Here is a 24,247-nt window from a genome sequence, read left to right as displayed (position 1 = left end):
TGTCGGTTGCGTCATTCGCCTGTGAGCAGGCTTTGAGTGAGGAGTGGTCCACCCCTCTCATTGTTTTTTTCATTGTTTAGGAATGGCTCAGAGACTGCCGCTTTGCTTGATCAAAATTTTTTCAGAAACTGTGAAGGACATCAAAGTGGTCACCATTCGAGAAATTCAGATGGTTTTTGGTGAAAATTTTATGGGCTTCAAAGAGATTACGGAGTGTTACTGTCGCTTTAAGGACAGCCCAGAGCGACTGGTGGTGCACCGGGCTCTGAAGCCACCATCGACAGGCTGAGCGACCATTTCATTTCTAAATGGATGGCTGTCTGGATCCATGAACATCGTGTGCCATTTCTCTGGTTATCACAAGAGCTGGACATCAACCATTTTATGGCAGATTTCACTTTTAACAAGAGATTTTGTCATGGAAAGCCGAGCGGAGGCTTCGCGCGTCACGATGGATTCGCTACTGGAGCGTGACAAAACCACCTCCGTTTTGGTCTCACAGGACGGCTTTGAGATGGCGTTCAGACAGCTGTTGGTGGTTTTTCCATCGAGTGATTATCCGAGAAATTGTGGATGTGCCTGGACATGCCAGAACATGTCCCGTGAGGCTTCATCACGGCATTGCTGTGCGCCATGCGGCACCGCCGCGACGCCTGTCTCAATGTGCCTAAAAAGTGCTGATGTCCACGTCTTTTCACAATTCCTGTGCTAGTCAGACGACGTCCCGGATAAAACACAGTGTCCACTTTGGAAATGAACGGCACATTCCACTGTTACAGGAGTTTTTGTCATGGAAAGAGGAGCGGAGGCTTCCATCCTCCAACAGGAGTCTGAACTTACTAACCATCTGGGAGACGATACAGAGTCCCTGAGTGCAAACTGAACAGATACAAGAACTCTTCTGTTCCAACCTCAGTCAGACTCCTGGATGCTGCAGGGGTTGTCCAGGAGCAGCGTTAAAGGCTTTGTGCATGGATGTGTATGTATTTGTGAATATGTGTGTGTGAAAAGGATGTGGGATGGATCACAGAGTATTTTCTGTGCCTGCCTATAGACAGACTGCTCATAGATGGGCTGAAGGGGAAGGGTTCCAGTCCTCCCCATAACCTTCATAGCAGTCTGCGCCAGATGAAAAAGCTTTGATTTTAGCTGAACTGATAAGTTTCCATACCATGCTGCCATCCCGTATCTAATGATGCTCTCCAACACCGCCCGATAAAATAAAAACATAACTTTCTGGTCAACACCAAACACCCTAAGTCGACATAAAAAATACAGTCTTTGCTGTAAACGTGCACACAAATGATCAATATGGGTTTCCCAGCTAAATAGACTATCTAAATGAACACCTGGATAGTAGAGAAGCTTGAATCTTTGACTGGACTGACGCGAGGACGTTTCGCTTTAAATCGCAGAAGCTTCCTCAGCTAAAATTCTTGCTCTGGTAGTCTGACTTCTGTCTTGACTCTTGTAGAGAAGAATAAACAGAAACCACAAAAACTGGAGTTTTAAACCTAACCAGACCCCTCCTACCGAGAGGCAGACTGCTATAGGCTAGTGACTAAACAATAGCTCTAATTAGCACCTATTGTGCTGTAGTTAGCACCCTCCTAATGACAGGGCAGCTGTCCCTCCTAATGATGGCTCCCTTGATGACTCTCCTGATGACATTCCTGATGAACACCTGAATATCTATAAGTGCTTACCTGGTGGATTTTTTGATCATGAACTACAACTGGAGTCTGGTCCCCAACATATTTGCACAAAAACAAAGTTTATCAGTTTGAACATTAAATATCTTGTCTTTGTGGTGTATTCAGTTGAATATAGGGTGGCTGGTGTCTCAGGTTTTTTTTCCAATTCATTTATATTGTGCCAAATCACAACAAAGTTGCATGAAGGCGCTTCACACAAGTAAGGTCTAACCCTACCAACCTCTAGAGCAGGGGTGGGCAACTTGTTCCAGAAAGGGCCAAGAGGGTGGAGGTTTTCTTTGCAGCCACTGACTCCACCAGGTGATTTCACTGATTAACTGATTCCATCTGCTCAAAGTGATATTAATCAGTGAAATCACCTGCTGGAGTCAGTGGCTGCAAAGAAAACCTGCACCCTCATGGCCCTTTCTGGAACAAGTTTCCCACCCCTGCTCCAGAGCAAGCACACAGGCGGCAGGTGTAAGGAAAAGCTCCCTCTGATGATTTGAGGAAGAAACCTCAAGCAGACCAGACTCAAAGGGGTGACCCTCTGCTTGGGCCATGATACAGACACAAATTACAGAACAAATATACAGGAAAATTTTGGGACTCTATGCTGGTGTACAGGACAGGAAATATAGTATAATTTGTCAGCATTAAACAAGAAAAACAGAAGAAATACTACAGTGATCGCAGGCCACTAGCCCTAAACTTCAGTAAAAGACCCAGACTTTAGATAAAGTTGAGGCCGCGGCAGGGACCGTTTACTAATAAAATGAATTAAAAGAGTAAAAAGCATAGTAACATACTATGCTAGTATGCTAGCCATACGAAAGGGAAAATAAGTGTGTCTTAAGTCTGGACTTGAAAGTCTCCACTGAATCTGACTTTTATTGATGCAGGGAGATCATTCCACAGAACAGGGGCACGATAAGAGAAAGCTCTATGACCCGCAGACTTCTTATTCACCTTCGGGACACAAAGTAGTCCTGCACAGTGAGAACGCAAAGCCTGGGCCGGTACGTAGGGTTTAATTAGGTCATCTACGTAGGGAGGTGCCAGTCTGTGAACAATTTTATAGGCTAGTAGCAGAACCTTAAAATCTGATCTCACTGGGACAGGAAGCCAGTGAAGAGATGCAAAAATGGGCGTAATGTGGTCAAACTTTCTGCTTCGTGTCAAAAGTCCGGCAGCAGCATTGTGAACCAATTGGAGACCCCTAATGCTAGACTGAGGTAAACCAGAAAATAGAACATTGCAGTAGTCCAATCTAGAAGAGATAAACACGAGTCAGGGTCTCAGCATCAGTCATAGACAGGATGGGACGAATCTTCACTATATTTTGCAGGTGGAAGAAATCAGTCCTCATAATATCCCTAATGTGGAGGCCAAAGGACAACGTAGGATCAAAAATTACCCCAAGGTTCCTCACTTTTTCAGTGTGATGTATGACACACGAGCCTTGACTAAGTGTTAACTGGTCAAATTGATGCCGATGTCTCACTGGACCAAGAACCATCATTTCAGTCTTATCAGAGTTTAAAAGTAGGAAGTTGCTTGACATCCAGCTTCTCACTGATGCAAGGCAATCTTCTAAGGATTTTATGTGGATGAGCGGCTCCATCCAGAGATGGGTGTGATATCTGTTCCGGCAACATTTCCTGTATGTTTGTTCTGTGAATTGTTTTGTAATTTGTGTCTGTATCATGGCCCAAGCAGAGGGCCACCCCTTTGAGTCTGGTCTGCTTGAGGTTTCTTCCTCAGAGGGAGTTTTTCTTTACCACTGTTGCTCTGGGGCTTGGTAAGGTTAGACCTTACTTGTGTGAAGCGCCTTGAGGCGACCTTGTTGTGATTTCACACCATATAAATGAAAATAAATTGAAATTGAAACACCCATGCTTGCGTTCTATGAGTACCCGCTAAAATGCAGTCAACAGTTGACGTCTTGGCTGTGACACCAGACTGTTTTTGTTGCCGAGCCACAAGTAGCTAAAACAGAATCCTATTGAGAATGATCCTTGCAAGCACCTTCCCCGGCACGGAGAGCAGTATAATACCCCTATAGTTGTTACAATCCATGCAATCACTCTTTCCGTTCCAGATTGGGACAAGACCGTTCTTCCAATCTGTCTCCCAGATTGAAATAAAATTGTTTGTATTACCAGGAGTATAGCATCTTGATTTAAACATACTTGCATGAAGTTCCAGTATATTTCAGAGCTCACTGTAGGTTAAGGAAAGACACTTGAAGAATAGTTTTGGCAAGTTCAGTGATATCTGTTCAATGCCATGGCATTTATATTAAGTACATGTGCTGTAGCACGAGGCAGGTATCACTGAAAGAAGATCTACATAGACTTCTTACATAGATTCTTTTATTACAGTCAGGTTTCGACATACCCCAACATGCAAAAAATATCACATGGAAATATTACGATAACTACGTATAATAATAGTTCTATAATATAATATATTTTTACCCTGTCCCTCATACATAAGTTACTATATATGATAGCTACTCTTAATATAGGGCCGTCACTAGCCCTAAACACCAAGGTGATGGACTCTTACCCTAGTCCCTTAAACAAGGGTTTAAATGTCATGATGGCTACGTATAAGAGGAGGCGGTCAGGAGTCCGGCAAACCAAGGTGATGACTCATACCCTCGTCCCTTAAAGAAGGGTATACCTCATATTTCCAACTCATCCTGTAATTATGATGTTACATCCCCAAACCCTACCTTGGTAGGAAGGGATGTGACCAATGCTATACAGGACACTAGAGTTGGTAAATGTGGTAGTAGTAAATGTAAAACTTGCAAATACATAGTAGAAGGAAATAACTTCAGGAGTAACACCACAGGTAGACAATACAGGTTAGCTCACGTGAAACAAAAATGACATGCAACACAAAAAATATAATTTATTTGATTATCTGCAAAAAATGTGGTATCCAATACATAGGAGAAACTAGCCAAACCCTTAGGAACAGAATGAACATCCACAGACAGAGTCTTAAATGTGTAATTTATTTTTATACCAACACTTTTGCTCGTATGGTCATAATGTAGATGACATAGAGGTTATGCCTATAGAAGAAGTATTTTTGGAAGAGAGTGAACGCTTTAGTTTAGCCTCTAAATTATTATAAAGGGAGGAATACTTGGTACAAAGAACTAGCCACAATTTATCCGTATGGGCTTAATGACAATGTCAAAAAACTAGATAATGTTTCTAAAAAAGATATGGACAGCTTTAGCTAATATTATACTTTCAGAACAAAGATTACCTAACTATATTCCACTTGTCATGAAAGATTTAGATAACTTTAGGTTAGGTTTACAAAAAAATGGAAAAAACTACAATAACCAAAGATGATGATAAATCTTTCTTGAAAATTCCATTTCACAACAAAGGCATTGAAATGATCAAACTATCACAGATTCTACATAGCAAACCAATCCAAAAAAATGATACCAAATTTCATCAGTGATTCCCCCCCCCCGCCCATTATTACCTATTCATATACTAAATCTATAGCTGGTAAACCTTTTAATTTCAAACAAAGCATAAAAAATTTAGACTTTGAATTAGGTACTACAAACCTTAGCTGTCATTGTGACTCGTCTAATTTCAAATACGAGCCAACAGGACATATAATAACCGGAAGCTTAGAAAATTACTTAGTAAAGGGCCATTATTTAGAGAACAAAATAATATTAACTGGGACACAAACCTCACAATAGTTAAAAAAGCCAATAAGGATTACAAAAAAAAACGTTGGGCTAAAAAAGAAAAAGTAGATACTACAACATTGGACGAATGGGAAGGTCGAGTATTAGAAACAGTTCAAATTAAGATAGATAGACTTAGGAAAAAAGGAAAAATCCATATAAAAAAAAGTTTTGTTTTAGTACCAGCAGAAAAAGCCAGCAACACCAAAACACCAAGAATTTATAACTAAATATAACATTAAAATTACTAACGATATGAAACAATTACCATCCTTCTACTGGCTTCCCAAAATGCATAAAAATCCAATAGGTAGTAAATTTATAGCAGCCTCTAATGCATGTAATACTAAACCATTATCCCAACTACTAACCTAAATTAGTTACAAAACATTTCAAACAATACTGCGAAGGCATAGCTCGTAACACTGGAGTTAATTGTTTTTGGATTATTGATAATGCTACAGAGGTTTTAAATAAACTAAAAAAGTTAAACAAAACTAAAGTAGCTACACATTCTGATAGTTTTGATTTTTCCACCCTGTATACTAACATCCGACATGACCAATTTATATATAGTATCAGTGAACTAGTCAGGGAAGCTTTTAGAATTAGAGGTTCTAAATATATCATTAATTGAAATGATAGCACAACATATTGGTCTAATACTACATCAACACGGTATCATAATATAACAGGAAAATATGATTGAGCATATAGAATTCCTTGTAGACAGTATCTATATAGAGGTTGGCAACAGAATTTTCAAACAAACAATAGGGATACCAATGGGAACAGATTGTGCTCCACTGTTAGCAAACCTTTTCCTTTTTTATTATGAATACAAATTTATGAAAGATAAACTTAAAACTAATAGCAAGTCAGCAAAAACCTTTAATAATACCTTCCGTTACACTGATGACCTACTTACGAGGTCTGTGAGAAAAGTATCGTACCTTTTTATTTTTTTCAAAAACTATATGGATTTAATTCATATGTCTTTACGTCAGCCAAGCTTGAACCTTCGTGCGCATGCGTGAGTTTTTTCACTCCTGTCGGTTGCGTCATTTGCCTGTGGGCAGGCTTTGAGTGAGCACTGGTCCACCCCTCTCGTCGTCGTTTCATTGCGAGGAAATGGCAGAATGACTTGGACTTTTTTTCCATCAGAATTTTTTCAGAAACTGTTAGAGACAGGCAGCTGGAAACCATTCGAAAAATTCACATGGCTTTCGGTGAAAATTTACGGGCTTCACAGAGAATAAGGACCTTGGCCCTTGTAATGTGTTTATCTCCTCACCCAGAGTTGGGTTGAAATGGGATTTTGTTGGAACCTTCCCCTCACTGGGCTTTTGTCCCAGATGTCCCTGAGTCAGATTTTGGAACTGTATTTTCGTTGGCTCCCTCCCTACTCCCGTCCCTGTGTTTTGCACTCCCTTGTTGTAAATTAAAGTGTTGGTGACACAAAAAAATTGTGCACAAATAATCAGTAAAAATGATGAAATGTTGATATTTTTAAAAATTCTGAACAATAAAAGTTGATGATAAGTGTGCAGTGAAGGATAAACTACAGCTGTCTGAAGCCTGCGCTCTATTTCAGGCCTCAGCCGTGACCACATTGTTGCCACGTCATCAGGAGAACAGAACCTGCTGATTCAAGACCAAATCAATTCTAAACACAGCGGAAGTCGAGCTGTTTTCAGACAATTTTTTTTCTAGTGTGGAGGTTCTTTTTTTGTTTTTTAAGTCCAGTCTGAAGGTGTTTCTGAATAAACTGTGGAGGACACAGACTGATGGGTTTTAGCCATATTTAGATGATAATGAGAGAGACTAAACCTTGGAGAACAGTGATGATACTGGCAGAGTTCAGAACACAGAATGGTGATTCTAAAATAAAAAAAATACATACTGCAGGTGATTTCAGCATGCAGGTGGAGATGATAAACTGTTTTGTATTTTTGTTTTTTCCCAGCTCTTTGGTTGTAGTCAACTGTTTAAAAAAAAGTTTTATTATCTGTGACATCAGAAAAAGTGATGAGTTAGTGTGGATTTTTTTTTTTTTTTTTTAGAAACAGATACAAACATTTCAAATTTGAAAACTGACACAAGGGACTGAAAATGTCAGCTATTTTTAAAATAAATATTGTTTCCTTCTTGAATACAGTTAATGTACTGTACGTTAGAAGCGTAACGTGTTATTATCAAATATTAAAGCCATTCACACAAGGAGAAAATAATATAGACTTATCTGTCAGTTTCAGTGAGATCATCTGAAAACGTATCCAAATATATTACAAAATGTCATCTGAAAATAATTTATTTCCTTCTGTCTTGGTTGAAGAAAAGTCCATTTGTCACACGGGAGTTTGGTGCCAGGTCACAGCGCCGGCTGTAATCTGTTATTGCGGCTAATGGATTGAGTCTTTGCTCTTAATGAGCCACTTCATGCTGCAAGTTAGAAGACTCCCAGAGTCCCTCATCTGCTCATAACGTCTCAGTCTGCATGCGATGAAATTATGACATGATCCACAAAACAATAAAATAAAATCATCTGAAAATGCCCAGTTTTGCTTCTGTGTGGAGTGGGGAAGCCGCAGACACCGTGTGGGCACACTCGTCAATATAAGTGTTCCACGTGCCAATCAAAAGGATTCTGTCGGCCAGAATGAACCGTTCTTACACCGAAAACACGGTGCAGCACCGACCTGAACCACTCGCTGGAAACGGGGCTGTCAGTAGCCTGTAAAAAAATCCATAAATTAATGGGGCTATTAAGATAATGGATCTGGCGCTGAATGTCATTTCCTCCATCTTCTCCAATGTTGGGACTCTCCAGAAAGTTCCTGGTTTTTCGTGGTGCGCAGTTCAAAATCCGAATATTTATCTCTTCAGTAACTGCGCACCAGGAAAGTATAAATTTCAAACTGTTATTTAATTTTAATCTTAAATACTCAAAAAAAAAAAAAAAATTACGTAACGTGTCAGCTACACTTTAAACTTTGTCACGTTTGGAAAATCATCTTTGTGTCTTTGCTGTCCTGCTTTGGGGCCTTTGACTTAGTCCTGGGTCCCAAATTGTAACATGAAACTTTGGAACATTTTTATTTGGAAGAAAAGCTAAAGTGATTTTTCTGAAATGATGTTTCAAAGTCAAAGTGTCTTTAATCTGTGCTGGGCAGAGGGCTCTGCTGCACATTTAGTACATGCCACCCTGCATCAAAAATTATACAAACACATAATCAACAAAAACCATATCAACATCTTAGTGCACCACGTAACCTTATACTGTCTTTTCTGTCCACTCGGAGCCATCCTGAGTTAAATAAAAATATTCCGAGTGCAGTACATGTGATGCAGCTGATAAAATATTCTCTGCAAGTCTGAGGATTGCAGAGTTACAGTAACTGGGGAGTTACAGGTACCACCATACTCATGACTTTGCCAGCTATTTTTAGTATTTGAGTTTTTGATTTAACTGTTAAATTACCAAACCAGCTGGTAAACCTGCACCGTAGCACACAGTCAATAGTTGCTCTGTAGAAAATCAACATAATATTCCTACATACACCAAAGAATCGGAGTCAACAGAGAAAGTAAAATGGTAAATGACTGCATTTATATCGCGCTTTTCCATATAGTCATATAGACGCTCAAAGCACTTTACAATAATGCCTCACATTCACCCCATGTCAGGGAGCTGCCATACAAGGTGCTCACTACACACCGGGAGCAACTAGGGGATTAAGGCCCTTGCTCAAGGGCCCTTAGGTATTTTCCAGTCAGGCTGGGATTTGAACTGAGGATCCTCTGGTCTCAAGCCCAACGCTTAACCACTAGACCATCACCTCTCCTAAAGGGTTAGGGTTACATGAGCTGCTCAATTCAGGCACAAAGGCTCGCCAGTTGCGTGCACCACTTTAAGTTGTTATCAATGTAAACCCCCAGATATTTGTATGAATCCACGCGCTCAATGTTACGTCCATGTATGGCTCCAAAACTACGGCCCCCAACAGACACGGGGTCCACCAGTATCTCCTCTGTTTTATTTGTATTCATCTGCAGTTGGTGGGCGTCACACCAGTTCACAAACCTGTCCACTCCAGATATGTGACTAGTAAAATTGGTCTTAGTGTTTAGAAGACCACGTCCCACCCTGAGAACATTTCTGGGTTCACCTTGTGTTACTATTCATTAGTCATCTGATGGAATCAGTGTCACAAAGTTCAGCATCAATACCAAATAAACAGAATATTATACAAATGGTGCAATAAACTAAAATCAGACATATTTTGGAATAAACTGGAGTATTTTGGAATGTTTTTTAAACTTTGAATGTTCCACTTTGCTCAATAGTATGAATGTACCACAAAGCTTTTCTCTTGAAACCAGTCCACAGATTTTAGCAACAGAAAGTCCAAAAGTCATTCAGCGTTATGACAACATGACACCTCATGAGACTGTCACCTCAAACAGTATGGGGTCAACTGCTGTACTGCCCCTGGTTAATCAGTTCCACAAGAAAAACACCAAAAAACAGAACAGGGTGGAAAATGTGAGAAAGAGGCTGTGCAACAACCAATCAGGCTTCAGGAAGAAAGGGGTTGGAATGATGGACGAGGAACCACGAGGGGTGAGCGGAGGAAGCAGCGAGGTGAGTGTGGAAATGCAGGACACGGATGAGGAGAGCGTGTGATCACTGGCTGTGTTCATACTCACAATTTGGTTGAGATTTGCAACACTGAGTGCTTGGACCTTCTTGTCCAGCGGTGCCAGCTCTCCTCTGTTGCTGTTCATGCTCAGTTTGTCTCTAACATCCTGTCTGGTGTCCATGGAGTCCTCCACAGATTTCTTAGCATTTCTTACCCTCTTCTCATCTGACATGAAGCTCTGATGTAGTTTTTGGATCTCATCCATCGACTCTGGAACACAGTGGCACATCACAGCAGGGGCGCTCATTCTTGTAACCTCAAAATAAGTTCTTTCAACTTCTCCCTTTTTCAGTTGGGGGTTTCCCCAGCACATCCATTTATGGTTTGTATGTTGATTTGGTGCAGATTTCACACTGGATGTCCTTCCTGACACAGCTTTACATTACATGGAAAAGGGTAAGGGTGGTGCTGAACCAGGAAGCGCCTGCTCTGGAAACAAGCGCACTAACCACTTGGCTGCCGCTCTGCCACGTTAAACTGTAAAGCGACAGGAGCTGATAACCTCCTGTGGCCTGCACCAGTCTAATGCTTTTGTGATTATTCTCTAAGCACAACAGAACCTACTACAATGAAGTATCGAGAGATCAAGAAAAGGGTTCAGAATCTGGAGAACCATCAAACCCACGGAGCTGCACCTTTCACATCTTCAGACGGCTGCGGTTCCTCTGCAGTTTTCTCTTTCAGGTGGCTCAGGAGCCGCTTGAACCCATCTTGAATGTTGTTCATTTCACTGATCAAGACAGATGATGGATCAATCAGGATCCTGTTGGGATCAATGCTGTCTTTGAGTTTCCTGTGAAGAGAAAGATTTTCAGAAGTCAACAAAATCCTAAACCACAGGCGACAAAAGACAAAATTGTGATTATTCCATCTAAATTTTGCTGTGATGCAATAAATAAGTGGGATTTTTAACGTCACAGCACCTTTGTGAATACGTCGACCATCCAAAATCTGTGGTCGCACACAAGGTGCTCGGAAAACAAAGTCAAACCAAGAGCAGCCTCAAACATTTTTAATATAGTTTTTAATGACTGAATACAAATTCATTCATTAATTCATTCAAATTAAATTCCTGAATAAAATTTTTTCTTCTGTTCTTCAATCATGCAGATTTGCTCTATTTGAAAAACTGTCATAAACATTCAGGGTGGAGCTGAATTGAGCCAACGTGGCCAACCTAGCCGGGGGCGGTGCAAATCCAGGCGGTTCGGGCACAGCTGTAAGTAAAGCAGGAGCAAAAACAGGATTATGGACTATATTTCATTTTTACCCAAGGCCAAAATATGGCCATCGGGTACTGCGAAGGCCTTGCGTCCGTCTGTCTGTCTGTGCTCAGCATAAGTCCACTCCTGTTACTGCCAGGATCTTCATATTCACAGGGACACTGTGATACATGACATCCTGCAGTGGGAACAGTCAAACCAAAAGCTCACTTCATTTACAGACTGTCATATGGTTGTGGTTTGTCATAGTTTTTTCTGTTGTCTATTTTGTTCATTTTGTTTCAAAACAAAATTCTACAATTGTTACACCTAACTTTTGTTTAAGTTGTCGCTTTCAGGATATTTTTCTTTTTCCTACAACTGATGTTATTCTGGATGTATTACGATGAGCCGACATGTAGGATTTAGGGAACGCTCTGCTTTTCTTTTTTCTTAAATTTGTTTTAATATTCTGATTTTTTAATGCTTCATTACCTCGGCCAAGGAGGTTATGTTTTCGGTCGCGTCCATTTGTTTGTTGGTTGGTTTGTTAGCAGGATTACTCAAAACATCCACTCAAAAAATCCTCAACGGATTTCAATGAAATTTTTACCAGGGGTGTATCTTGGCCTAACTTAGAAGTCATTAGGTAATGATCCGGAACACGATCCGGATCCAATAATTTTTTAAGGATTCTTTATCATTGCAGGATAGGACCAATTTCAACATTTTTGCATCTAACTTCATGAAGACGGGTCACAAAGGCTGAACAAAAATAAAGTTACAACACAACAAGCATTTGTTTCTCCTCACTGAATTAAACTTTTTATTAGAAAATTAAAAAAAACTTGTGTAGTTCATGCAGTTTCTCTTTATAAATATAAATACATAACCACTGAATCTGAAACATGACGGTAGATGCACGAAACAACATGGAATAAGTCTCTTTGCCAAAGGGTATTCCATATGATGTAAGTGACCCTATGGCCTTGGCAGGGGTTTGCGCGCTTGTGAGTGCTTCTAGTTTTTTGTTGTTTCCTCTGTATTTCATACATTTTAGCAGCTCAAGAACTGGGTTAAGGTAAGTTATGGTCATAACATCTTCTTGGGGCTACCACCATAAAACTCAACACAACATTTGGCACTGATAAAGGAACAGAGATGGGGCACATCAGAGACACAGCAAGATAGACAAAAGAATAAAAGACAAGGTGTGACCACCGGCGGACGTGTACAGAGCATTCACAAAGTCTTCACAGCGCCTCACTTTTTCCACATTTGAATTTCATTTTTTTTCCCTCAAAATTCTGCACACAATGCCCCATAAAGACAATATGAAAAAAGTTTTATATATATGTGTGTGTGTGTGTATTGCAAATTTAAGGGAAAAAAAACCTAAGAAATCACATGCACATAAGTATTCACAGCCTTTGCCCTGAAGCTCAAAATTGAGCTCAGGTGCCTCCTGTTTCCACTGATCATCCTTGAGATGTTTCTGCAGCTTAACTGGAGTCCACCTGGGGTCAATTCAGTTGATTGGACATGATTTGGAAAGACATACACCTGTCTTCATATAAGGTCCCACAGTTGACACAAACCAAGCATGAAGTCAAAGTAATAGTCTGTAGACCTCTGAGACAGGATTGTCTGGAGGCACAAATCTGGGGAAGGGAACAGAAACATTTCTGCTGCTTTGAAGGTCCCAATGAGCACAGTGACCTCTATCATCTGTAAATGGAAGAAGTTCGGATCCACCAGGACTCTTCCTAGAGCTGGACGCCCGTCTAAAGTGAGCGATCGGGGGAGAAGGGCCTTAGTCAGGGAGGTGACCAAGAACCTGATGGTCACTCAAAGCTCCAGCATTCCTCTGTGGAGAGATGAGAACCTTCCAGAAGGACAGCCACCTCTGCAGCAATCCACCAATCAGGCCTGTATGGTAGAGTGGCCAGACAGAAGCCACTCCTTAGTAAAAGGCACATGGCAGCCCACTTGGAGTTTGACAAAAGACACTTGAAGGACTCTCAGACCAGGAGAAACTAAATTCTCTGGTCTGATGAGACAAAGATTGAACTCTTTGGTGGTATGTTTGGAGGAAACCAGGCACCATCCCTACAGTGAAGCATGGTGGTGGCAGCATCATGCTGTGGGGATGTTTTTCAGCAGCAGGAACTGGAAGACTAGTCAGGATTGAGGGAAAGATGAATGCAGCAATGTACAGAGACATCCTGGATGAAAACCTGCTCCAGAGCGCTCTTGACCTCAGACTGGGGCGACGGTTCATCTTTCAGCAGGACAATGACCCTAAACACACAGCCAAGATATCAAAGGAGTGTCTTCAGGACAACTCTGTGAATGTCTTTGAGTGGCCCAGCCAGAGCCCAGACCTGAATCTGACTGAACATCTCTGGAGAGATCTGAAAATGTCTGTGCACCGACGCTCCCCATCCAACCTGATGGAGCTTGAGAGGTGCTGCAAAGAGGAATGGACCAAACTGTCCAAAGATAGGTGGACCAAGCTTGTGACATCATATTCAAGAAGACCTGAGGCTGAAATTGCTGCCAAAGGTGCATCAACAAAGTATTGAGCAAAGGCTGTGAATACTTATGGACAAGTGATTTATTAGTAGTTGTTTTTGTTTCTTTTTTGGAATTATTTTTTTTTCATGTTGTCATTATGGGGTGTTGTGAGTAGATTGTTGAGGGAAGATAAAACAAAATCTGGTAAAAGTGAGGCACTTTCTGGATGCACTGAATAAAGAACTGCAAACTCAGTTTATTTAAACAGCATATAAATCATCTGAAAGTGATGTACACAGTGAGTGTGGCTGCCTAAACAAGTCAAAGAATTACCTTTTATCTGAGTTACCATGAGAGAAAAATAAGGAAAATTAAATGATGATGGAAGGGATACTGTGAATAAAGTTGATCAGCCAAAGCATGAAGTTATAGGAAAAAGTAGTAGAAGCTAGGCTTCGAAAACAGGTGAAGATCTATCACTCAGCATTATGGTCTCATAACAAGAAAGAGCACTTCAGATGCAATGTTTGCTCTGAGAGTGCTGATGGAGAAGGCCAGAAGGACTCACACTCTGTGTCTGTGGATTTCAAGAAAGCTTATAATAGGTTGCCAAGAGAACAGTTGTGGTATTGTATGAGGAAGTCTGGAGTGGCAGAGAAGTATGTGAGGGTAGTGCAGGACATGTACAAGAATAGTGTGACGGCGGTGAGATGCGCAGTCGGAATGACAAACTCATTCAAGGTGGAGGTGGGATTACACCAAGGATCAGCTCTGAGTCCTTTCTTGTTTGCAGTGGTGGTGGACAGGTTGACTGATGAGATCAGACAGGAGTCCCCATGGACTATGATGTTTGCTGATGACACTGTGATCTGTAGTGAGAGTAGAGAGCAAGTTGAGATGAGCCTGAAGAGGAGGAGATATGCCCTGGAGAGAAGAGGAATGAAAGTCAGCAGGAGCAAGACTGAGTTCATGTGTGTGAATGAGAGGGAGTCCAAAGTGCAGTTACAAGGAGTAGAAGTGGTGAAAGTAGAAGAGTTTAACAATGAACATAAGAATTTTAAAATGTACCCTAAAACATACAGGCAGCCAATGAAGTGAGGCCAACACAGGAGATATATGATTTCAGTGTCTGCAGAGTGTCACTGAGGGCAATTATGCTTCCCTTTTGCAAGAACGGAGCAAATAAAGCAGAAGTGGTGTAAAATGCTCCAACGAGATGCTGTGTTTCACAAGGACAATGCTTCACTCCACATGGTCATGTCTGGCCTTCATGAATATGGCTTCAAACTTGTTCCACACCTACCTTATTCCTTAGATTTGGCTCCTTCCAATTTAATCTGTTTCCAAACATGAAATGGCAGTTTGCTGGACCTCATAAGACTGATAATGATGTCATATCTGCAGTGGATGAGTTCCTTGAGCTCCAGGATAAGACCTCCTATGAAAACTGTATTTTGGCACTGCAGAGACACTGGAAAAAGTGTGTGGACTTCCTCGTGGATTACGAGGTCTGTTAGAAAAGTATCAGACCTTTTTATTTTTTCAAAAACCTGATGGATTTGAATCACGTGTGCTTGCATGGGCAAACCTTGAACCTTCGTGCGCATGCGTGAACTTTTTCACTCATGTATCAATGTTGCTCACTTGTGGTGTAAATTTACAGCGTAAACTTGAAATACACCAAAGTTGCCGTGACATGTATCAAGCAGTGCGCACCTGCCCATTTCTGGCGTACGCCTGACGTGATCTTGATAAATGCGGCGGGTGGAAACGACCGTAATTATAATAAACATGCCCATAAATATTCAGACTCCGCTTCAGACACACCCTCGTTTTACGACATGGAAGCCGGGAAGACGGCAATGAGTGGCCGTCGTATCAATTGTTTTGTAGTATATAATCAATAAAGTGTTACAGTGGTCCCTCATTAATCGCTGGAGTTACGTTCTAAAAAATAGCCCGTAATACGCGAAACCGTGACGTAGTCAGCGTTATTTTTTACAATTATTATAGACGTTTCAAAGCTGTAAAACCCCTCACTACACAGTTTATACACTTTCTCAATCAGGCATGAACATTTTCTCACTTTTCTCTCGTGTGTAAACACTCTCAAAGTTCAAACCTTAGTAGGAAAATAAGACCAAACTGTTTTCAGGCCCAAACATTTGTTTGAGAAATAAAAATAGAACATTTTCCTATAAATAATTATGATGGCATTTAGAACTAACGAATTAATTTTAACAATCAACGAACGAGGTCGGACACATAAGAAATTATTAATAGTGACTGACCAGTATGTCACAGATCGCGCCTCTGCGTCCTGACGCTGCGCCTTTTCCCACTCACATCTCACTGCAGCAGGTGTTTGTTTCTGTGTGAGAAACACAGCTGTGAGTAGGCCTAGTTGTTGGCGCTCTTTCTTCGTCTGGGCGAGAGGATTCTTATAAACAGACACGCAGAACACAGAACACTGTAAAAAAAAATTAATAGCATGCAAAATTGTACTAAATACTCCGCGGGACTGCGAGGCCGCATTATAGCGAGGGACCACTGTATTCTCTTTTCACATGTCAATAATTCTTGACATGTGGATATTTGCTCGCTCAATTAATAAGACACTCCTAATCTGTCAGATTTCTTTATTTTTTAAATGTATTTCTGTATTTATTTTATTGTGACAACCGAATGGAGACGACAAAACCTGATTGCAGCACGAGCGAATTAAGGGAATGACGAAACTACAGTTGTTATCAATTTCATAGTCTAAAACGATCACACCACATGAAGTTAAGCTCAGCGCTGCTCTGGCTCCAGGCTCGAAGTCTGGAGAAAAAGGCGAGCAGCACTGTCTTTGCAGTCAGCGCTGTGGCCACGGATCGTGCTCCATAACAATCCCGCAAAGGCGGGATTTGTATTGATTATTATGTAGTATAATCAGGAAAGTGTTATTTATGTAACATATGCATTGATTTGTATAATGGCACAGTTTATCATGTTGATCATCTTCATTTTTATGTGGATTCCAGCGCTGGTTCATTTTGGTGTATAATTTACGCCACCTCTCGACCTGGTGTATATTTTCAGCGCAGCGTACGCCAACGACCACATTGATAAATGCCAAGTAGCGCAGCCATTTTGGCGTACACCCCATATACGCTCAAATATCGCCGTACGCAACGTTGATACATGAGGCCCACTGTGCGTAAACAAATGACGTCATAGCGCGCAGCCCAAGAACTGTCCGCAGAGGAAAACATAGAAGGCAAGAAGTGTGTGTTTTGGTCCCAATATGGATATTCCGGATGATTTTCTCATGGATAGTACGACAATGAACAGCGCAGCCAAAGCAGCCAGCTTGATAAGGACGCCCTGCCGAATTCGGAGAGCAGCGTAAATAACTTGTCCAAAATTAGTTTGGTTAAAATTTGAACCATAAGTTAAAAATGTATGCCTCTGGATGACTTGGGTGATACTGGCCGCGTATCAGTATGGGGTTAAAAGAAAATCGTTTTTTTTTGGGACCAGTTCTCCTTTGCCTGCAGAGAATAGAGCGGGTTCTTCTAGAAGCAGCTTTTCTCTGATTTGCAGAGGGAAGAATGACACATCAATCAATCAATCAATCAATCAATTTTTTTATATATCAGCTACGAAACATTTAACAGGTAGGTACTCAACTGATTTTAAATTTTATAAATGTTTGTGTCATGCTCGGCCCCAGCTCAGGGTTTAGGTCTTAGCCCTTGGTAGATTTCCTTTGTGATTTTCTGGTTCTACTTTTCATTAGTTCATACTTTAACAAGTTAGTCTCAGTTTTGTTCTGTTTATTGTTTTGCTTTGTTTATTATTTAGTTACTGGTTTCATTCAGCACCTCATCATTTAGTTTGCAGTTATTCAATTATTTGTTGCTTTTTCTTGTTACACTTTCATCACTGGTTTCATTGTTTGTTTATCATTTATTGTGTAGTTCGTATTTGCTCACTCTGGGTTTTTTTTAAGTTAGTTTAGTTCTGTTTATCACATTTGTTATATAATGTTTAGTCACAGGTTTTTGTTATTATTTATCTTTGGTGTTGCTCATCAGATTATGTTCCATTTGTTATTCATTGCATTTTCTGTTTAGCAGTTATCTTGTTTTATTCATTGCATTATTCTGTGTTCACTGGGTTTTGTTTATTTGCAGTTTAACCGATAGTTTGTTTGGCCATTTTATTGTATTCACTTTTCTGTACCGTTCAGTTACAGTTCCATTCTAGTTTTAGTTTTACTCAGTTTTCTGGTTTTCCCCTTTTTGATTTGTTATGGTAGTTCTTAACTTTGCCCCTTTTGTTATTGTTCACAATAATTTTTTGAACACGTCATGTTTCTCACAATTAGTTTTTCTGTCACTTCTCTTGTTTTGCACTGCTTTGTTTTGCCCTCTTGCACACTCTTGCCTGATTAGTTTGCTCCTCTTTAAGACCCTCACAGTTCCATAGCTCACTGCCTGATTGTTGACTTTGTTCACTCTCTCGCCTTCAGTTCATGTCCTGTTTGATTCTGTGTTTTGAACTTGCTTGTTTGCTCCGACCTCCGCCTTGCCTTAATCCTGAACTCAGCTTGTATTTTTGACTCTGCCTTTGTTTTTGCCTGTGACACTCCTCGACGCCGTTGGTATGACCTCAGTTCGTATTTTTGACCACGTCCCTGCCTGTACCCTGTCTGATACCTCTGCCTCATTATCTGATTACTCGTGTAACAAATCTACTGCCTGGTTCCAAGATAAAGCTATTCATTCATCACAATCAGCCATGTCTAAGAGTCTGCATTGGTCTCCACCTGTTTCCTGTGTCAGTCCGTCACGAGCCCTGACAGAACAATCAGGCCAGTACCAGGGGACCGCAGACTCAGATCCAGAACTGAACATGTCAGCAATTAAAGAGGTATTTGCCGACATCTGCTTCTTTTTTACCTTCTTTTTTTAAAAGTTAATTATGGAGTTCCACAAGGTTCTGTGCTAGGACCAATTTTATTCACTTTATACATGCTTCCCTTAGGCAGTATTATTAGACGGTATTGCTTAAATTTTCATTGTTACGCAGATGATACCCAGCTTTATCTATCCATGAAGCCAGAGGACACACACCAATTAGCTAAACTGCAGGATTGTCTTACAGACATAAAGACATGGATGACCTCTAATTTCCTGCTTTTAAACTCAGATAAAACTGAAGTTATTGTACTTGGCCCCACAAATCTTAGAAACATGGTGTCTAACCAGATCCTTACTCTGGATGGCATTACCCTGACCTCTAGTAATACTGTGAGAAATCTTGGAGTCATTTTTGATCAGGATATGTCATTCAAAGCGCATATTAAACAAATATGTAGGACTGCTTTTCTGCATTTATGCAATATCTCTAAAATCAGAAAGGTCTTGTCTCAGAGTGATGCTGAAAAACTAATTCATGCATTTATTTCCTCTAGGCTGGACTATTGTAATTCATTATTATCAGGTTGTCCTAAAAGTTCCCTAAAAAGCCTTCAGTTAATTCAAAATGCTGCAGCTAGAGTACTGATGGGGACTAGAAGGAGAGAGCATATCTCACCCATATTGGCCTCTCTTCATTGGCTTCCTCTTAATTCTAGAATAGAATTTAAAATTCGTCTTCTTACTTATAAGGTTTTGAATAATCAGGTCCCATCTTATCTTAGGGACCTCGTAGTACCATATCACCCCAATAGAGCGCTTCGCTCTCAGACTGCAGGCTTACTTGTAGTTCCTAGGGTTTGTAAGAGTAGAATGGGAGGCAGAGCCTTCAGCTTTCAGGCTCCTCTCCTGTGGAACCAGCTCCCAATTCAGATCAGGGAGACAGACACCCTCTCTACTTTTAAGATTAGGCTTAAAACTTTCCTTTTTGCTAAAGCTTATAGTTAGGGCTGGATCAGGTGACCCTGAACCATCCCTTAGTTGTGCTGCTATAGACTTAGACTGCTGGGGGGTTCCCATGATGCACTGTTTCTTTCTCTTTTTGCTCTGTATGCACCACTCTGCATTTAATCATTAGTGATTGATCTCTGCTCCCCTCCACAGCATGTCTTTTTCCTGGTTCTCTCACTCAGCCCCAACCAGTCAATCAATCAATCAATCAATCAATTTTTTTATATAGCGCCAAATCACAACAAACAGTTGCCCCAAGGCGCTTTATATTGTCAGGCAAGGCCATACAATAATTATGTAAAACCCCAACGGTCAAAACGACCCCCTGTGAGCAAGCACTTGGCTACAGTGGGAAGGAAAAACTCCCTTTTAACAGGAAGAAACCTCCAGCAGAACCAGGCTCAGGGAGGGGCAGTCTTCTGCTGGGACTGGTTGGGGCTGAGGGAGAGAACCAGTCCCAGCAGAAGACTGCCCCTCCCTGAGCCTGGTTCTGCTGGAGGTTTCTTCCTGTTAAAAGGGAGTTTTTCCTTCCCACTGTAGCCAAGTGCTTGCTCACAGGGGGTCGTTTTGACCGTTGGGGTTTTACATAATTATTGTATGGCCTTGCCTTACAATATAAAGCGCCTTGGGGCAACTGTTTGTTGTGATTTGGCGCTATATAAAAAAATTGATTGATTGATTGATTGTTTCTGCCATGTCCACTCCCCAAGAGAGAAATTTGACTACCTTGATCAGGCTTGGGAAGTCGTGGAAGCAAACACATGGCTTTACAGCCTTTTCCCTGACGTTGAAGAGCTGGACAATTTATTTGCTGCAGAGAGGCTGCCTGACTGGTTGAAGCACCCTGAGCAATATCTGCAAACCTCTCGCTCGCAACCAGATGATGACTTTGAGTGGGAAGACCTGGAGGATGAGTCTTCATCTGAAACGGAGGAATCATCACTCCACAACAAGGCAGAGTTTTTGTTTAAAATTCAGGACTTATTTTTTGAGTTCATGGACAGTCCAGGCAAGCGGAGCAAGCAGCACATTTTTTCTACACTTGATCAACTTATCCTCGCTGCACCTGAAATGGTTGCTGCTTTCCCCGAGTTAACGCACATTAAAACTCTGTTTAAGTAAGGTCAGCTGCCTACCTGTGTCGAGGACCCAATGGACTTCCTTTTTGAAGCAGACATCATTGCAAGTCTTGACTCTCCTCACACCATCACGCTATCCGCTGAAGCGGTGGGGCCTCCACGGCTGTGTGCTCCTCCCACTTTCTGTACACCTCCAAATCCTGCTCCTCGGATATTGATCACAAAAAAGCTGATGGAGCGAATCCAGTCCGGGGAATCGGCTCCACGGCCGGATGCTTCTGCAGAACCGGTTCCTTCACGTCAGGCTCCAGTGCCGAACCCCCGAAAGCTCTGTGCGCCTCCGTGCCATCTCGCAGCCATCGTGATGTCCACGCTCACAGGAACTGAAGCTCTCAGGTTGCCCGACCCCTCGGTGCTGGTTACGCCACTCCCAGGCCTCGCCGAGTCATCAGGAATGAGTACACCTCCACTGAGCACGGCTGCTTCATCCAAGACGTCTACTGAGCTCATGTCGCTGAAACAAGCAGAACACCTGATGACGTCACAGCTCATCCCACCTCCTGCTACGTCATCAGCACACCAGGAAACAGCGCCGACCATAGTGGTTACGGCGCGCACACTGCCACGTCCTGCAGTCGAGACGGCCGAAGCACGCGCTGCACCTCTGCCGGCCGCAAAGCTGGCTGATTCTGACACTGTGCTAGCTTTTCCATGCTCTGCAGCCGCACGCTGTACACCTCCGTCCACAGCAAGGCCAGGTGATTCGGGTGCTGCATCACCACGACCTGCAGGCATTTAAATTGCTCCTCAGCAGGCCACGACATCAGCAGATTCCGATGCCATAGATGACTGTCCACAATTTGCAACAACACGCCCTTCGCCTCCGTCTGCTGCGGAGCCTGCAGACTCTGTTGCTGGGCTCGTTCTTCCACGACTATCTGCCAAACCAGCTGAGACAGTCCCAGTGAATGCCGTGCCTCAGTTCTCTGCCCCGCCAGCAGAGACTTCAATGGATCGCTTCACGCTGACAGCCTTCTCATCGGATCTGCCACTCACCCACTCTACAAAGTTCTTCCCAACAATAACAGCCATAATCAACAGAACTGTGAGTTTTTTTACATTTTATTTTCTGTTCCTACTCCTCCATAGTCCATGTTCGTTAAAGAGACTGTATTTTGACTTATTTCTAGACACTACAAGGCCCTCGCAGCCCTATTTTTCTAAGTTGCTAACTATTGGGATGCCTGTCATTTGTGTCAAAATCTGCTCATTTTTTGTGCAACTCCACAAAGTGTTTTATTTTTGGAAACTGGTGTGTTTTCCTGCTAAATGGAGCCAGCTGCTCCATGCCATAAGATCCTATTTCAGGCTTGCTATGTCCTACAGGTTGTTTCTGTTGGGAAGATTGGTTGGAACCTCGGTTCTTGGTTTAGTCTGGTACCTGCATCTGTCTATTACCCAGTTAGTGCCTAGCATGTCATGTGTTGGGTGGTTCTGGGCAGTTTTGCCGCCTGGGGCACCACACGTTCGTGGTTTCACAAATATCTTCCCTCCAGGACCATTTGTGTCCAATGTTTCCTTAAAGCCCATGGTAGAACTTTCCTTGGTTGATAATCCACCGCGTACATTTAATTGGTTGTCATACTTAATGCCTTCTGTTTCCTCTGGGAGACTCACTTCCCATACCCTGAGCCTCCACAATCCTTGTAGCTTTTCCTTTTGGTGGTTATTTTACTTTATGTTCTTCATTATTTTATGGTAGTTTTCTTGTAAAAGCTCCCTTCGTGATCTTATTGCCTCCCTGAGTCCTCACAAGAGTATGATAAAGTTTTGTCCTTCAACCACGTCCTGTCTCGTCCCTGATCCAGGCCCTGTCTCTATTCCTGTCAGTCCTTCGGATAGACCTCATGACCCTCCCGTGGGCCGCAATGAAGCTCCGAACCGGTTCCTTGGCAATCATCTGACCCACAGACGGCCATATTGTCGCCCGTCAGGTGGGCTTACTGATTTTTGTTGCCCTTTTTGGTCCTTGTCTCCTGCCCTCCTTGTTTTTGTTAGGGGTCCTCAACCATTCAGTCATCTGCCTTATGGGCGTTTTTTGGGGGTTACTGCCTACTTTCCATGGCCTTGGTACCCACCTCCGGCCCCCCTTCTTCCCTCCCATTATCGGGTGTGTGCGGGGTTGTTTTGGCAGCCCTCGGTGTTGGCTGCCTTGAGGGGGGGTTCTGTCATGCTTGGCCCCAGCTTGGGGTTTAGGTCTTAGCCCTTGGTAGATTTCCTTTGTGATTTTCTGGTTCTACTTTTCATTAGTTCATACGTTAACAAGTTAGTCTCAGTTTGGTTCTGTTTATTGTTTTTGCTTTGTTTATTATTTAGTTACTGGTTTCATTCAGCACCTCATCATTTAGTTTGCAGTTATTCAATTATTTGTTGCTTTTTCTTGTTACACTTTCGTCACTGGTTTCATTGTTGTATTGTGTAGTTCGTATTTGCTCACTCTGGGTTTTTTTTTGTTAGTTTAGTTCTGTTTATCACATTTGTTATATAATGTTTAGTCACAGGTTTTTGTTATTATTTATCTTTGGTGTTGCTCATCAGATTATGTTCCATTTGTTATTCATTGCATTTTCTGTTTAGCAGTTATCTTGTTTTATTCATTGCATTATTCTGTGTTCACTGGGTTTTGTTTATTTGCAGTTTAACCAATAGTTTGTTTGGCCATTTTATTGTATTCACTTTTCTGTACCGTTCAGTTACAGTTCCATTCTAGTTTTAGTTTTACTCATTAGTTTTCTGGTTTTCCCCTTTTTGATTTGTTACGGTAGTTCTTAAGTTTGCCCCTTTTGTTTTTGTTCACATTAATTTTTTGAACACGTCATGTTTCTCACAATTAGTTTTTCTGTCACTTACTTCTCTTGTTTTGCACTGCTTTGTTTTGCCCTCTTGCACACTCTTGCCTTTCTTCTCTCCTCTTTGTTCACTTCACCACACCTCTTTCCACACACCTGCTTCACATCAACCTGATTAGTTTGCTCCTCTTTAAGACCCTCACAGTTCCACAGCTCACTGCCTGATTGTTGACTTTGTTCACTCTCTCGCCTTCAGTTCATGTCCTGTTTGATTCTGTGTTTTGAACTTGCTTGTTTGCTCCGACCTCCGCCTTGCCTTAATCCTGAACTCAGCTTGTATTTTTGACTCTGCCTTTGTTTTTGCCTGTGACACTCTTCGATGCCATTGGTATGACCTCAGTTCATATTTTTGACCACGTCCCTGCCTGTACCCTGTCTGATACCTCTGCCTCATTATCTGATTACTCGTGTAACGAATCTACTGCCTGGTTCCAAGATAAAGCTATTCATTCATCACAACCAGCCATGTCTGAGAGTTTGCATTGGTCTCCA

At 41.8% G+C, this 24,247-nt stretch overlaps 1 protein-coding gene across 1 annotated transcript in view; it reads right to left on the bottom strand.

Annotated features, from left to right (window-relative positions):
* The window catches only part of lamb4 (laminin, beta 4), a 320,650-nt gene that overhangs the window by 87,691 nt on the left and 208,712 nt on the right, over positions 1 to 24,247 (bottom strand). Inside the window, exons 27-28 of the mRNA XM_034175562.1 lie at positions 10,766 to 10,923; positions 10,138 to 10,340 (exon numbers count right to left, since the gene is read on the bottom strand). Of these exons, the coding sequence (XP_034031453.1) occupies positions 10,138 to 10,340; positions 10,766 to 10,923 (361 nt within the window). The remainder of the gene's footprint in view (positions 1 to 10,137; positions 10,341 to 10,765; positions 10,924 to 24,247) is intronic.

Source organism: Thalassophryne amazonica, chromosome 8, assembly GCF_902500255.1.
Source record: "Thalassophryne amazonica chromosome 8, fThaAma1.1, whole genome shotgun sequence".
Lineage (NCBI taxonomy): Eukaryota > Metazoa > Chordata > Actinopteri > Batrachoidiformes > Batrachoididae > Thalassophryne > Thalassophryne amazonica.
Note: the sequence above shows the minus strand (reverse complement) of the source record. Positions and strands in the feature narration are given on the sequence as shown.